A 17,008-nucleotide genomic window follows, 5' to 3' on the forward strand; every position below is an offset into this window, starting at 1 on the left:
AGGTTTCTTTCAAAAAAAAATTTTTCTTCGAAAATGTTACAACTCCCCGACCCCCAAAAAAGAATCTTTTCCTTCAGAATAACTATTTTTATGCCACTTGAAGAGCTTTCTCTTTAAAGTAGTACTTTCATTTTTTTTTTAACATTATGAAACAAGCAAGATTTTCTAAAAAAAAAAAAAAAACCTGACTGCCCATCAAGAAAATGTAAAGTAAATAAAAAATATAAAATATATAAATGATAAAAAATATTTCAACGTGCTTTTTCTGGATTATTAATGACTTTCTTAATTTTTACCGGATTACTTGAAGAGCTTTCTCTTTAAAGTAATACTTTCAGTTTTGTTTCATTTTTTTTTTTTACATTATGAAACAAGCAAGACTTTCTAAAAAAAAAAAACCTGACTGCCCATCAAGAAAATGTAAAGTAAATAAAAAATATAAAATATATAAATGGTAAAAAATATTTCAACATGCTTGTACGGAATTATTGATGACCATAATTTTTACCGGAGCACTTGCGTAGTGCAGAGGGGGTATAGCTCAGTGGTAGAGCATTTGACTGCAGATCAAGAGGTCCCCGGTTCAAATCCGGGTGCCCCCTACGACACTTTTTGAGCGAATTAATAGTTGTCCTATGGCCTTCATCTGAGAAAGCCATGTTTCCACAACCGTTTTTCATTGGCGATGTTTTACACGAATCAAACTTGTCATGCACGATGCTTGCAATTCCTACTTTCAACTCCGAGGGGCGCTGCAATGAAGGGGGAGGAGGAAGCAATTGAGCTTCAAAAGAAGAAGTCAGGTGTGGAAACGTCACCAGCCCTCCATTGGCTCTGATCTTTTATGCACGCTTGTCAAATTACATTCGTCAGCCCGTCGGCCATATTGGATGTGGCAGATATGAACTACAGGAGACCTTTCATCATTCATATTTGGAAACACTTAAGCACATGTATATTTGAGTATTTATAATGAGAGTAGAGGTGTGTAGAGTAGGTAAATTTTGTACTCAAGAGTACTGTCACTTGACCAAAATGTAACTTAAAAAAATACTTGAGTAAGAGTAAAAAGTACACTGTGAAAAAAATACTGAAGTTCTGATTAAATCGTGAGTAAATTATTTTTTTAAGCGCATGAACATCAAAATATGTATATTTTTTTTAAATCCAAAGGTGCAAATTCTGCTGTATGCGATATTACCACATACCCCAAGAGATGCATATTTCACAAGTATTTATGATCAAATTTGCACATTATGGGCTAATACGCATAGCCAAAGCAAAAACAAAACATCAGCTCCTCACCACAAAGTATTGTTTTCAGTACTCTAATAAGTATATTTTAAGTATAAAAAATGGCACTTGAGTAAATGTAACAGAGTATATTTAGTTACAACACACCCCTGCGTGACAATAACATTGTCACGTACACTGGTAGTGGTAAACACTCACGAAAACTTTTGATAAAACACTTTTTTCTATACCAGTATAGTTACTGTATAATTATTAAAAGGGGTACACATATTTAGTCATCACATTAAAACAATACATATTTAGGATTTACACACAGATTAATAGTGTTTTCCAACTTTAGTTGAGCAGAAAGATATCACACAATCTTTAAGATGAACAAAGACATCCTTTGCAGTAATCCAACAATACATTTTCTGAGCAATTACGCAAAGTCTCCAGCTAATTGGATATATCCAGCCATCTGTTTGCCAGGCCGCTTATCCTCACAAGGGTCACGGGAGGGCTGGAGCCTATCCCAGCTAACTTTGTGGGAAAGGTGGACCACACCCTGAATGACGTCTTGTCGAATTGCCCTTTTGTGTTTTTCTTCTATGGGGGGAAACCAATGTGAATCGATGGCGGCTGGAATTTGCGCGATCTGTTTTTGGCATCGAAGCGGTGGGGGACTGAAGCGTACTCGTATCGTAATTTTTTTTGCTTGTATCTCAAGACGGAAAAATAAGCCGTACAGACGGACTCGTATTGTCAAAACTTCTCATTTCAAGGCGCCGCAGTATGTTACAAAGACATTAAGGAACTGCAGAAACCACCCATCCATTTTCTTCGCCGCTCATCCTCACAAGGTGCTGGAGCCTATCCCAGCTGTCAACGGGCAGGAGGCGGGGAACACCCAGAGACAATCACACCTAGGGGGCAATTTAGAGTGTCCAATTAATGTCGCATGTTTTTGGGATGTGGGAGGAAACCGGAGAAAACCGACGCGGGCACGGGGAGAACATGCGAACTCCACACAGGCGGGGCCGGGATCGAACCCGCGTCCTCAGAACTGTGAGGCCAACGCTTTCCACTGCACCTCCACTGCAGATGACCTACCAAATATTTTGTGTTTCAAGATCAATCGTTTAAAATTTGGTGCAATTACAGACAAAAGTAAACGCGCGCCGGTGTTGACTTGAAAATGAGCCAAGACCGGAATGTGATCCACTCCGAGGTTGTATTTACAGCCCGCGACACACCTCGGCCGCGTTTCTTTCGACCTCCGGGGCCAGACCGTCCGCACCCCCGTGCGCGCGTCCGCCCGTGCGTACGAAGGCGAGATCCTGAACGTGCCTGCGTACGGGCGTGGCGGTTTCAGTCCAACTTGCACAACTTTACATTATTGGACTTCTTTACGACATGACGGCCAACGGGAGGCTTTAAACTGGAATCGCACTCAACAAAAACAAGGAAGCGAGAGGACAAAAGGGAGGAGGACACGCGACCACAACAGGAGCTTGGAAGTAAGATTTTTTGGGGGGGGATTTGTCTGTGTGTGTGTGTGTGTGCGAATGTAAGCGTGAAAAACAAAGCCAACGTCGTCACTACATGGGGAGTCTTTTCTGGAAAAGAAACGAATCTCAACTAGTTGGGCGGGAATTTGTCTTTTTTCTTTTTCAAATATGTGAATATTTACAGCAGGTACACGTTTATACACGTTTAGGACATTCTGAACTCTGAAAGCTACGATTTCTGACTGTCCTTGGAGGCGACACCTGAGATGGACGGACACATTAGTTGATAGTTTAAATTGTTGATGGAATTCAATTGAACAGACTTTCCATGAAGGCAGCATGAACTCACATAGTGTGTAAATCAACAGATTTCAAACTCAGTTGTGCAACAAAAAAAAAAATAAAATAAAGTGTTTAATTTCAGACTGTGCCTGAAGGCAACACCTGAGATTAAATGTAAAAAGGACAAAAGATGTGACGGGGTCAGATCAAGTGCAAAAGTGTGAAAAAGTAATCATGAAACTCTCCATGGCAACACCACTATAAAGAGTACAATTTCAGACTGTCCCTGAAGGCAACACCTGAGATTAAATGTAAAAAGGACAAAAGATGTGACGGGGTCAGATCAAGTGCAAAAGTGTGAAAAAGTAATCATGAAACTCTCCATGGCAACACCACTGTAACTTTCATCCGTCTGTCCATTTTCATTGCCGCTTATCCTCACAAGAGTCGCAGGGCGTGCTGGAGCCTATCCCAGCTGTCAACAGGCAGGAGGCGGGGTACACCCTGAACTGGTCGCCAGCCAATCGCAGGGCACATCAAGACAGACGACAGTCGCACTCACAATCGGACCTAGGGGCAATTTAGAGTGTCCAATTTATCCATCCATTTTCTTTGCCGCTTATCCTCACAAGGGTTGCGGGGCGTGCTGGAGCCTATCCCAGTTGTCAACGGGCAGGTGGCAGGGTACACCCTGAACTGGTCGCCAGCCAACGCAGGGCACATCAAGACAGACAACAGTCGCACTCACAATCGCACCTACGGGCAATTTAGAGTGTCCAATTAATGTTGCATGTTTTTGCGATGTGGGAGGAAACCGGAGTGCTCGGAAAAAACCCACGCAGGCACGGGAAGAACAATTTCAGACTGTCCCCGAAGGCAACACCTGACATCAAATGTCAAAGGACAAAAGATGTTACGGGGTCAGATCAAAACAAATGTAGACATCTGCAACAATCGCCATCAGGAAAGCTGTTATTTGAGATTGTCCCTGAAAGCAGCATGAGTCAAAGGGAATTCAAACTGGTTTGTCAGGCTTTTAGGTTTCTTTTCTTCTCCTTTTTTTCACCCCCCTCAAACTGTGAATATTGAAGGCCGGTTGCGGCATTCTACTTTCGGATTCGGTGTCGACATAGTCAGCAAAAGAGAAGTTGCTGCGAGCCTCGGCGAACGTGCTCGGGCTCGTCGGCGGCGTTCACGTCGTTCAGAAGGGTGGCGGGAGGGAGGCCACCTTGGGAGGCGACGAGAAGCCAAGGACGGCTGCACAGATTAAAAAGCCCATATTAAGAACTCACCCTCAGTGTTTCATCTTTGGACTGCGCCTGAAGGCAACATCCAACCTACGTGTAGTCTTGGATGACGGATTATGTTTTACGACGGTTGAAACTGGTCGCATTCGGTTAAAAAAAAAGGCAATAACACCACCGAAAGCGGAAGATGAATGTCAGCGCCAAGTTTGAAGAACATATGAACATCGAACCTTTCTATGACCCGATTAAAAACCCGTGGCAGATTAGATCATCCTGAATCAAGCCAATCAGGACTCTCTTAAAGCAAATCAAAATGTTGCGATGGTTGCTTATTCTGTTTTTGACATTGTCCCCAATGACTTGGTTTGTTCAAAGTTTTCAATAAACTTCCTGTAACCGGGTCAAGATTTTATCCTTTGGGTTTTTTTTACCTGGCAATTCGAGAAACTGCAGGGCCACACTATCATTTAACTTTCATAGTAAGGTGGGGGCCACAAAATATCATCTTGGGGGCCGCAAGTTTGAGACCACTGCTGTACAGCCTGCCATCGCCGGCGAGAACTGTCCCGGGTACTGAACGGGCCGAGGCCCCTCCTGCGGCCCAACCGAGGCGAGTGAGGAGATCATTTATGTGCGGAAAACTACGATTGGACATTGTCCATGAAGGCAACACGTGACCTTGAAAACGTAACATCAGGTCATTCCTTTTCGCCTTTTTGGCTGTGCTTTTCGTACATAATCCATAATTTGTATAAAAACGTTTTACAACTCGAACACGCCATCAATGTGACCGTGCGTGTGTTTGACGTCACTTTTTGACAATAAAAGGAAAACATAAAATGTGTCTTCATCTAAATGCACGGGGCTCTGCATGTGGGAACTAAATTTAAAGCCAATAACCGTCGATGCCTTTAATCTTTTAGTGGCGGCCATGTTGCACTCACCTCACACCAGCATCAAAGTAGACGAGGAGACGCCGCTCAACATGGTGCCCGGATCGGCGGAACCGCAGCAAGGCCTCGCGACGACGGCGGCGTGCTGCGGCGACAAGCATCACAGGAGGTTGACCATCTGCAGCATCATCTGCGGCATCTCCTGCATCGGCATCAAAGCGCTCATCGACTCAGTCAAGGTGCGCTGGGCGTGCAGATAAACACGATATTTGGAAATAAATACAAGAAAGAAGCAAAAACAGAGAATTAGAAAAATGGTGGAGCATACTGCTTATTATTTGTTTTTTCTGCAATGTAGACTCGTAGTGCTACAGGCAAACAAACGGGTATTGCTAAAGTAATTTACATAAAAAGGGAAATGAATATTTAAAAAACAGAACGAAGTTAAAGACAGGAAAATGTATTGCACTTTAAATGTACTGATGTAAAAAAAATCAAATGTGGAACGAACTATTTCATCACAAAAACAGAGCATTTTGAGTGTTCGCTTGATGATGTAGATGTATTTATCCAAGTAATTGTTAAAAAGACTTTCGGGTTCAAATTTGTTTTAAGTGTGTAGGATGGCTGCTATTAAAAATATGTACACACATCTCATATCGTTTGAGATATTGCAGGTGGGTCTGAAACATATCCCCCATAGAATAGTACAGGACGTGTATGAGGGCAGCAGAACAGCGGTGAGATGTGCTGGGGGGGTGTCAGAATAATTTAAGGTGGAGGTGGGACTGCATCAGGGATCCGCGCTGAGCCCCTCCCTGTTTGCAGTAGTAATAGGCTGACAGGTGAGGTTAGACTGGAATCCCCTTGAACCATGATGTTCGCAGATGATATTGTGATATGCAGTGAAAGCAGGGAGCAGGCAGAGGAGAAAGATGGAGGCATGCACTGGAAAGGAGAGGAATGACGATTAGCCGAAGTAAAACAGAATATATGTGGAGGGGGAAGAGTGAAGCTTCAGGGAGAAGAGATGGCGAGGGTGGACGACTTCAAATACTTGGGGTCAACAATACAGAGCAATGGTGAGTGCGGTAAGGAAGTGAAGAAACGGGTCCAAGCGGGGTGGAACAGTTGGCGGAAGGTGCCTGGTGTTCTATGTGACAGAAGAGTCTCCGCTCTAGGATGAAGGGCAAAGTCGAAAAAACAGTGGTGAGCCCGGCCGTGATGGACGGATTAGAGACGGTGGCACTGAAGAGACAACAGGAAGCAGAACTGGAGGTGGCAGAAATGAAGATGTTGAGGTTCTCGCTCGGAGTGAGCAAGTTGGATAGGACTAGAAATGAGCTCATTAGAGGCACACCCAAAGTTGGACGTTTTGGAGACAAGGTTCGAGAGAGCAGACTTCGATGGTTTGGACATGTCCAGAGGCGAGAGAGTGAGGAAATTGGTAGGAGAATGGTAAGGATGGAGCTACCAGGGAAGAGAGCGAGAGGAAGACCAAAGAAAAGGTTGATGGATATTGTGAGGGAGGACATGAGGACTGTGGGTGTTAAGAGAGGAAGATGCACGAGATGGGCTTAGATGGAAAAAGATGACACGCTGTGGTGACCCCTCACGGGACAACCTGAAAGGAAAAGAAGTTTGAAACATATCCCCTGTCAAAAAAAAAAAAAACATCACAGTAACTCAAATGTATTCGTACTGTTCCATAAACAGTCTTTTTATTCTCCCTCCCTCCACAACAGGCAGAGGTGGAGCCGGACCGAGAGGCGTCCGCCAGGTTTTCGCGACGCGCCAAAAGGCTGGCCATCATCTCCATCGTCACGTGGCTCGCCATCCTGGCTCTGACGCCCATGCTCATGGCGCTTTTCTCGTACGTGGTGACGCTACGAGACTGAGGCGGCCCGTGGGGCGGGGCGCTGACCGGAAGCACGACTCCTACGGGACACCCTTGAATGCTGATATTTATTTTCCACAACAGAGACACTTGTAAATCTTTATGTATAAAACCAACATTTATAATCGTTGACACGTTAATATTCAACATCCAAGCTTGGAGGAAAGTCCATAAGTTAGCTACCATGGTAACAAAACAAACAAACAAAAAAAGTGGCAGTATTGCATTCTTGCAATCTTCAATGCTTGTTGTGCTTTTTCATAAAGATTTTGATGTGACAAACGCTTTTAAAAAATGGATGCTTGGATACAAAACTAATACTGAGGATATGTTTAAGGCCGCCTCGTTCAACTGGGCAACAACACACAAAAACAACTGTGATGCGATTAAGTTGCAAAGTAATAAATACGAGCTGCCATTGCTGTTGTCATCACGTTCATAACAAACGAAGATGAGCGGAGAGTGCTCCCGTCCGGCGGTGCATTCAGGGAACCGACGGAAAGTCCGCACGGTCGCCGATGAGCCACAAGTCCAGTTGCTTCAATTTGGCGCACAGAAGAGAGTCGGCGTCGGGCGGCGCCAGAAGGGACGCCACCGAGTCGTCTTTGGCGAAGCCCCCCCGTCTGGTGCGGGACGACGCGGCCCCCGCCTTGCCGCCGCCCCCGCCCAGAACCTTCTTGGGCTTCCGGGCCTCCCCCGCCTCGAGGAACTCCAGGAAGCGCTTGAGGCGGCGCTGGCCGAACCGAGACTCGGAGCCGTCGCGGCGGCTGAGCGGCACCTCGAAGACGGTCTCTAGCCGGCTGAAGCACAAAAATAATAATTAAAAAAAATATATATTAATCCATGTGGTTTTGTGACGACATGTTTTAGCCAATCAAATAATTTTTAAACGTTTGTCTTCACCTTTCTGGTGGTTTGCAAAAGTTCTTGTTGGTGTAAATTTCCTCCAAACTGAACTGCTTCTTCTTCAGCCTGTCAAAATAATAATAAAAAAAAAAAGAATGAATCACATGACAGCAGCACACAAGATGGCCGCACATGCGTACCCACCTGACGGCTTTGGGGAGCCCCATGGGGGTCAGGTTGTTCTGAGGTTTGGGCAGCGCCCTCCGGATGCGGATGGACGACACCTTGCCGCGCTGCTCGTGTTTCTCCACCGTCTGCCGGGGCGACGGCGTGTGGGTGTGACCATTCGCGGCACCGGGACAACCCGACCAAGATGGCGGCGGCGGCGGCGGTGAGACCTACCTTGAGCTCCGAGTCGGAGAGAGACTTTTCTTCTCTCAGCGCCGCCGCCACCGCCTCGTCGAACCCGCGACTGGTGGAGTCGTCGTCGTCGTTGTCCTCACTCGGCGCGATGCCGTCAGTCTCGCCCGCCAGCAGACTCGTGCTATCAAGGAACACCGCAATTTCACCCTTTATTGAAAATATTTACTTGGGGAAAAAAGAAAAAAGATGCGCGGGGAATCTAATATTAATAACGGTATTGTAGTTATGATAGAAAAACTTTTTTTTAATTCAAACTGTTATCTGATTGAATCATTTGTATTTAAATATTTGCATTTTAGTAATGACTTTAATAGAAGCACTTCATATAAAAATGAACTTCAATCATGTTAGGAAAATTAAGGTTCATTTCATTTCTGCACAAATAAACCATTCATACAGACATTTACACCCACAATTTATTCTTCAACTAACCTACTGTGCAGCGTAACCGCTATCTTTGATGCAATTTATTCATAAACTTTTTATTTTATTAAAAAAATTTTTTTTTGTGAATCTTTTTTGTATTAAGATGAGGCGAAAATGTGTACTAGAAATACCAGAGTACTCTCTTGCAGTTAAGCATTTTATTGATTTAGAATATTAACACAAAATATATATATGCACGCATTTTAATAAGATGATTATACATTATCGTGAGAATAAGCGGCTAAGAAAATCGATGGATGTTTCTTTTAAACAGTTCGTTTCATTGGTCGAAGGTTTCATAAGAAAAGAAGTTCAAAGTTTACCTGGCGCAGGCGTCGAGGGCGCCACATGAGGTATCGGTTTTCATGAGAATTGGCGCAGAAGAGGACGACTGGGCGGCGTGGCCCGACACGGGGTGGCTGGCAGCGGCCGCTCTGTCCTCGCCTCTGCCCGACAGGAAGGCCAGCGGGCTGGACAGGAAGCAGGAAGCCAGCGCCGACAGCGAGGAATTGGGCGAGAGGGCGGGCGGCAGGTTCTGCCCGTCGCTCAGTAAGGAGCGCCTGGACGGGTACACCTCCTTGCGGAGGCACAGAGGAGCGATCTCTCGCTCTATCTCCAAACTCCCCACGGTGTGGCGGCGGGCGCGGCCCCTATGGACACGTGCCGAGACCGAGGCCGGCGGCGGCTGGCGGGGGAGCGAGGCAAAGAGCGAGGGGATCTCCGGGCACGAGGAGCTGCGCCGCAGGCGGCCCCCCGGGGCGCTTTGGACGGTTGGTGACGGGAGGTCCTCCGCGGTGGCAGAAGCCGTCCAGTCGTGTGAGTGAGTCCCACTAAATCGAGACCTCCTGACCTGGGAATCTCCTCTGGGCTCCTTCCTGTTCCCCCTTCTGTTGCGTAACATTGAGGCACCGCCACCGGAATGGCCATTTTGGTTCGGCTCGGTACATTCCGACTGGTGACCTTCAAAGGGAGTCATTTCAAAGTAAAGTGGCTCACCGGGCATCGGCGCTTTTCCACATTTGGCTTCAGTCTTTTTGGTCTGTGCTTGCAGCCTACCTTGGGGAGCCTTTTTGGGTCTCTTGATGGCCCTGCCGGGTCTCGCGGTGGGGCCGCCCTCGCTTTGAGCGTCCACCTCCGCTGGCGCACACCGGCGGGCGAAAGAGGACGGCAGCGTCGGGACCAGCGACTTCGGTTTGCGCGCTTTGGCGGTTGCGTTCCCGAGCGGCAGAACGGCCTCGGCGGCCGCTGCGGGGTTACTCCCAAGGTCGCTCGTCCTGTGTTTGGCCTTCCTGCCGCCGCCGTCGTCGCTCTTCTCCTCCCCTTCCGCTTTTCGCTTGACTTTCCGAAACTTGCCGTCCGGTTTGAACTCTTCCCGTCCGTCTGAAACCGCGGACGTCGCTTTCTTTTTGTGGGCCGGCTGTTTCGCCACATTATTTTTCGTGTCCAACTTCTGTCTTTTGCTCTCCTCCCAGCCTTGGGTTTTCAGCATCCTTTTGGACTGCGCGAAACCAGAATTAGTTTCACGGCAAGCGACGTGGTTCGCGTTGGGATTCTGAAGACGCTCCAGCTGGACGTTGCAGGAATACAAGGTTATAACCCTTTCCACGGCAGGCTTCCTCTGACGATTTTTTTGCCCCAATGACTTTTTTTTGTCTTCAACAATGTCAGCTAGATTCACGGTGGGCTCCCCCAAGAGTTGAGCTTGGTGGCTTGATGGCAAAGGCAACTCTACTCCGTCAAGCGATGTGCTAAATAACCTCAGAGAATGCCGAGAGTCACTTCCAGGTTGCAGCAACAGAGTGAACGCGCCCTCATTTTCTTCCCGTCTGCTGTTTTCCAGTGTTCCGCGGTTTGCTCCCAAAGACTCGTCGTTCTCGCCCGGTTGAAGTTCAGCAGCCGGCAAGTTTTTGTCCTTGAAGAGCTTTGTGGGACTCATGACTATTTCCGTGAAGCTGGCAATCTTGGACTTGAAGGAGTTGAACAAAGGGCCCATCAGCCACCTGGAGGGGGCAGCGGCGCTCATGTCCGCGAAGTGGCTCAGCGCCTCGCTCGCTGATGTTGGATCCGACCTCTCCAGCAGACGCTTGTCTGGTTCCTCTGCAAACTCCTTTTCCCTGGAATAAAAGACAGAAAAAATGACATGTTGAACTCTGAGGAAGGCGAGCAAAGAAGATGGCCGCCGTGTGATCGCGCTTACGTGTTTTGGAACTCTGCTGCATTTTCAAAATCACAGCCATCCTGCAAAAATCAATACACAGCACTTAAAAAAAAACTAGCGAGAAAAACACTTTCACAGACCATATTCATTATTTGATATTAATTTTGTTACTTTTACACCAACTTACCGCAGTGGACAATTACCGTAATTTCTCGAAAATAATACGAACATTTTTCCCAAAAATATTTTCAAAAATAGAGCGCATTATATTTAGGTATGGATGAAAAATAAAAAAATACAATCACATTGTATAGTCGTGTACAGGTAGATAGCGTGGTAAAAAAAAAAAAAAAAAACATAAAAATTCTCATGTTACAGATTTATGTATATATTATGGTAATGTGTGCCACCAACCACAACTCTATGACCTCCTCGGGGAGCTTGCATTTTACGATCATTAGCGTAGCATGTTTGTTGCTACTGCTCCAAAGATCAGAAACGACTGCCCGTGAGTTTGTTTTAACTTAAACCAAGACAGAAAAAGGCAACTACCACGGGTAGTTGTGCAGCTGCTTTTAAAAGAAATGTGTCTTCACCCGTGGCGATCCCGCCGCCAACCCGGAAATAGAGCCGCAGTCCGAAATAACGATAGCTCACCTCAATGGCTTTAGGTGGGTATCAAAACAACATGAGCTGAAGCTCAAACTACATAATACGAGCGTCATGGGCACATAAAAAAATAAAAAAGAAAAAGAAAAAAATCGGGAGAGAGAGAGCACACAGTTAAAATGCTTGCTTTATTTTTATTTATATGTGCCCATTACCCTCGTTTCTACATAGTTTGACCTCACGTTGTTTTGATAGCCACCTGACGTAAGCGGAAAGCACCGAAACTTTTGGGATTTAAAAAATGTTTCCCTACAAACGCCATGCATGGCACAGAGGATGACAAGCTGTGGGAGCAAAATAGGATCACTGTTCATGAATTCAGGAGGCACCAGAACTGGACCAAGTCACCAAAGGTAGAGGATAAACTGCACTATACACAAATGTTTTATGCGCAAATATTACAATATATATTATATACAGTATATATATTCTAAATATAAGTCAAACAGTGTTAAATATTTATTTGAGACTGTAATATGTGGTATCGACAGTATGAATAAAATGTTATGCCATTGTTGAGAATTTTTTTGAGTTGGTTTAGAGATTCTGTTCTGACAATTACAGGGACCAGGATAAGCACGAGATTATATTACGGCTATATCAGCACGTGCACAAAGATTAATGATTGTTGTAGATTTTTGAAAAACAACACAAGTACAAACCTAACAAAATATAAATGCAGATCTTTCCTGATATTTTGAGCATATATGTCGAAGCAAATCGGTGGTGCACATTGTAAATTGGTAGAAGGGTTTTCCTGATTTTTTTTTTTTTTTGGTCAATTTTGGGCGTGTGCATTATACTTGAGAAATTATGGTACATATTTACATGAATAGCTGTTAGGGCTACCAGGATTAGTCAAATAGTCATGATTACAATCAAAATCATCACCAATTAATTTAATAATCAGCATCACTGTTTACTTTTTTCAAGTTCTGTTTTTTTTTCCCCCCCCTCAAAACTAAAATGTGTTTAGCAGCAGAAAATAAGCAGAACATTTTGGAATGTATTTTATGATCTTGAGGTTTTTGTAGAACTTTATAAAAAGGTGAAATGGGCCCTGATGGGAAGTGTTGTTATTGTGTTAGTGGGTCAAGAACAAAAGCGCTCAATGGTGATGCTGATGGGACGCAGCAGACCGTGAAGGAGGATTGCGCATCACTCAATTAACCCCACGCACCCCATGTCGACACACGAGGATCAAATGACAAAGGGGGGGGGATAAAAAAAATAAAAAGAATGATGATGACTCAAACTCACCTGCATGTGCTTGTTATCTTCGTATGCATTTTCAACTCTCGGTTGCTTGGACTGACACAATTGCACCTAAAAATCACACAAAGGGAGCCAATTTAATAAATGAAAGACATACGCACACGTATAAGGTTTAATCCGGCACCATGCTCGCGCTGTGTCTGCTGAACGAGGACGGATTACACGCGGACGCCGTTGCCACCTCGTTCTCCACTCCAGCGCCCTGACGCTCGCCCGCTTGTACGCGATCGCTCCCGCCGTGGCCTGACGTCCCATCGCTCGCTCTGTCGGAAGGATTCGAGCGTTAAAGAGTGGACACGCGGCACCTTGAAATTAATGGCGTGCTGTCACTTAGGAACGGTCGGAGTGGTTGCAAACAAAAGAAAAAGTGGAAGGTAAACAAAAACCAAAGATGAAATAAGAGCTCTTGAGGACAATGGCTGCACTTACACTTCAACTATAAGTGCCCAATTTCCCTTTAGTGCATATCTCTAATGTTCTATACAACTGTTCCATATTCACATTTCACACAAACCCCAAATCTAACATATTTATATCATAGTTCATGGATCCACCTAATGTAGCATGTTTAGGCAGCTTTTAGGCAGATACAAATGAAGAAGAGTTTCACTACTACTACTACTACAATAAGTGACTCAGTAACCTGCAGTGATATTAGTCGTTTGGTTTTTTTTTTGCAGAGGATAAAGAATATGCCTCGAAGTATTGATCGATAAAGCGCTATATAACTGCAGATCATCCATCAATTTTCTTAGCCGCTTATCCTCACAAGGGTTGTGGGGAATGCTGGAGCCTATCCCAGCTGTCATCGGGCAGGAGACGGGGTACACCCTGAACTGGTTGCCAGCCAATCGCAGGGCACATTGAGACAAACAGTCGCACTCACAATAACACCTACGGGCAATTTAGAGTGTCTGATTAATGTTGCATGTTTTTGTGATGTGGGAGGAAACGGAGAAAACCCACACAGGCATGGGGAGAACTTGCAAACTCCACACAGGTGGGGCCGAGATTCAACCCGGGACCTCAGAATTTTGAGGCCAACGCTTTCCACTGTAGATCATTTACCAAATATTTTGTTTCTACAGTTTGTGTTTAAATATCCATCGTTTAAAAAGGTTACAATACTGCAACTCGGACGCTATTTCGTCACCCCTCATTGGCTTTTCCCATTATGAGTGGAGTTTATGTTTTTTTTAAGTACACGTTTAATTCTATTTGTTTTATGTTTAGTTATAAAGCTAACATCTATCAGGAGAGGCCGCAAATGACAAATTATTTTTAATTACCTCCCAAACTGCTGCCTGTTGTGAAGTGATAAAAATCACTGCCACCCCTCATATCTCACATTTTCACTCAAGTAAAACCAAAATGATTTTTTTTTTTTTTTTTAAATCAGCTCATATCTTGAATTTCTTGAAAACGTTAAAAAGTTATGTTATTCACGAATTAAGGGACCACTGTATGTATGCTAATTTGAAATACACGTGTGGAAAAAAAAATGAGGGGTAGGCGTGAGGGTCAACGATACCTGGGAGTGGTGGAGGGAAGGGGGAGGAGAGGAGGTGGTGGTGGTGGTTGAGGCTCAGTGTGTGGGGGTGCACTACAGAAGGGGTGGGGGATCATTGCATCACCATCCATGGGGAAAGCGAGGTGGGGGAGCGAGTCGGAGGGAAAAGTCAACATGGCCCGCCTCTCGGTCGCTTGCTCCTCTGTAAACAGCAACAAGACAACACATCGGCGTCACTGCTGGGTCAAACCACGGGAGAAGCGACTACTGCAGAGAACAGTTGAACGACGGAGATCGCAAGACGCTCTGCTGGCACGGCGGCCATGTTTAAAGGGACAGATGAAGAACCGAACTTCCTTTGTGGAAGGCTTTTTCTTCACAGGTATGCATAAACTGGCTGGTTGGGTTGTATTTGAGTCATTTTGTTGAAAAAAAAAAAGGCTAGCATTGAGTACATCACAGCACGCTATCTATTTCAGCATAAAAAAAAAAAAGAGAACATCTGTGTCATTAATCAGAATTGTCAATTCATTAGAACACAGGTGTCAAACTCAAGGCCCTGGGCCCAGATACAGACCGCCACACGATTTTATGTGGCCCGCGAAGGCAAATCTAGTGTGTCAAGTTCCACGATCCTTGTGAAAATCTGCATCAAAATGTCAAATTGTCATACATCATGAATGATCACGTCATTTTTGTGCTAGCAAACATGAATAGGTAAAAACCCATTACCCTCTCTTTCTGATTGCAAAACGAGCACATAAATTGTGTCAAATATGAAGAGGAGATTGAATATTTTTAGGGTTTCACGGCCCTCTGACGGAAACTAACTCCAACGTGGCCCGTGACAAAAATCTGTTTGACAACCCTGCATTAGACAGTCCTCAACGGTTCTGTGAGCTAGGTCTGTATTTCCACCACGTCCACTTTTTAATCAACTTAGATGTTGAAATATAACCTACGGCCAACAGTCTAGGACGGTTGGAAGCGGTGTATCTCATGTGATATTTATTTATATATATTTTTTAACTGACACTTGAGGTTAAAGACTAAAAATCATCACTGAACATATTTAGCCTATTTTTTTTTTAATCCTAATTCTTCTGCCAAGGTCAATTGACATGTCAGGCTCGGTTTACGAGGAATGTTCTGGTTTTGTGGCCCAAAAACTCATGAAGACTTTTACTTGGTATGCTTGGATTCAAACTGTCGTGATTATCATTGGTAAATATTCAGGATTTTCATTTATCTCATTTTTTTAAGTGAGGGAGGCATTAGACCATCATTTCCTTTTTGTTTAGGTCAAAAAAAGTCTAAAAAATGTTTTGCAAGGCATCAAGAACTCGCAATAAATCCTGCCTAAATTCGGGTTTCGGACTCAGCAATGTTAATAGAAACATTCGAAGTATTCTAATGTTATCCGAGTTATTATTTCTTAGTAACGTTACTTCAAAGCGACTCACTAACTGAACCAATTAAAATGAAATTGAAAAACACGAAAGATGGAAGTTTTGTCAAAACTAGACCAGTATTATAAATTATTGACATATTGAATATTTATTATGTTGTGGGATTTATTCACTCGAGTTTAAACTCGAGTTTTTGGGTTGTTGTTGTTTTTTTAAAAGATGATGTGCCGCCCCGCTGAGAAAAGATTGCCGTCTATTTGCTGGAATGCACCCAACGTCAAACCTTAACTTTCAAGCGGAGCAAGCCGCTGACGTATTCGTGGGCCTTCGTCACAAGTCCGGCGTAGACGGGCGTTTTCGGAAAGACATCGCCCCCCCCCCCACCCCGACACTTCAACCAGTGCTGCGAGTTAGTTTAATCGCTAAATCTCCTTTGTGGGTGGGTTACATTGCTACAGTGTTTCCGCCAGAGAATAGCCGAATCCGGGAGCGGTCGGGGTGCATCTGTTTACTCCCTTACGAGGAACCGCCGTTCGTCTCGCTCACGCAGGTTGAGAAGCTGATTTCACGTTGAAAAATTGACCAAAATTAATCTTACCAGAAATGTCGAGGTGGACCCCTTACGTCTTCATAGTAAACAAGACACGCCGGAGCGCGACCGACAGCGACGGCGGACGGGTGCATATTTTACAAATCTGACAAACACGCGGCCTGGCCAATCGGAGTTGATCTTGTAGGTCGTCCGGAGACCGCCTCTGACGCACAGCCAATGGGAAAAGCCCTTGATACATCACTCACTAGGGGTGACCAATGAGGAAGTCGGTTTATCGACGTTTGCCCAGATCTGTGTTGCTAGATACGTTGCACCAATTTTGAGCTCCGTGCATATTGCGACGCTTAGTTTAGCCATGTCAAAGTCGTCTTTGCATTCCGTGTGTAGACGGAAAGACAACTCAAAGATCAAGGTTGCCTCTATATTATGCTGCACACGGTTAAGCAAAATGTTGAACAATGACAAACTGGGAGCCTATTTTACATGTAAACATATTTGCTTCCTCACGAATGACCTCCCCAACATGGCCGGCATTGAGGGACGCCGGTTAGCCTCGCTGCTACATTGCGTTTGTTTTGTACTGATTCATATCTATGTTAGCCGATGCATTTATTATTCGAACTATTGTATTTGCCACTTAATACAAAAAGGACAAATAATAACACGTACAATTTAT

General features: G+C 44.8%; 2 protein-coding genes and 1 non-coding gene across 6 annotated transcripts; 2 read left to right on the plus strand and 1 right to left on the minus strand.

Moving 5' to 3' along the window:
• The first annotated feature begins 530 nt into the window (after nt 1-530).
• trnac-gca (transfer RNA cysteine (anticodon GCA)) lies at nt 531-602 on the plus strand. The gene has a single exon. It is a non-coding gene; the product is annotated as a tRNA-Cys (tRNA).
• Nucleotides 603-2,453: 1,851 nt separating this feature from the next.
• LOC133514845 (transmembrane protein 265-like) lies at nt 2,454-7,491 on the plus strand. 3 transcript variants are annotated; one of them, XM_061846865.1, is made up of 3 exons: nt 2,454-2,753; nt 5,197-5,405; nt 6,912-7,491. In XM_061846865.1, coding segments are annotated over exons 1-3 (363 nt in total). In that variant the 5' UTR covers nt 2,454-2,752; the 3' UTR covers nt 7,065-7,491. The 3 variants fall into 3 exon arrangements, with proteins under 3 accessions (XP_061702849.1, XP_061702850.1, XP_061702852.1); XM_061846866.1 differs by lacking the exon at nt 2,454-2,753 and adding an exon at nt 3,964-4,049; XM_061846868.1 differs by lacking the exon at nt 2,454-2,753 and adding an exon at nt 4,114-4,883.
• On the minus strand, nt 7,113-16,528 carry prr14 (proline rich 14). Of its 2 annotated transcripts, none has more exons than XM_061846864.1 (10): nt 16,378-16,528; nt 14,392-14,572; nt 13,042-13,123; nt 12,846-12,911; nt 10,956-10,996; nt 9,082-10,872; nt 8,312-8,453; nt 8,114-8,223; nt 7,967-8,035; nt 7,113-7,863 (listed from the first exon to the last, which is right to left on the minus strand). In XM_061846864.1, the coding sequence occupies exons 2-10, from the start codon at nt 14,544-14,546 to the stop codon at nt 7,548-7,550; spliced, it is 2,772 nt and encodes a 923-aa protein (XP_061702848.1). In that variant the 5' UTR covers nt 14,547-14,572; nt 16,378-16,528; the 3' UTR covers nt 7,113-7,547. The 2 variants fall into 2 exon arrangements, with proteins under 2 accessions (XP_061702848.1, XP_061702847.1); XM_061846863.1 differs by having other exon boundaries at nt 12,985-13,123.
• Nucleotides 16,529-17,008: the final 480 nt, after the last annotated feature.

The sequence above is a fragment of the Syngnathoides biaculeatus genome, chromosome 16 (genome assembly GCF_019802595.1).
Source record: "Syngnathoides biaculeatus isolate LvHL_M chromosome 16, ASM1980259v1, whole genome shotgun sequence".
Lineage (NCBI taxonomy): Eukaryota > Metazoa > Chordata > Actinopteri > Syngnathiformes > Syngnathidae > Syngnathoides > Syngnathoides biaculeatus.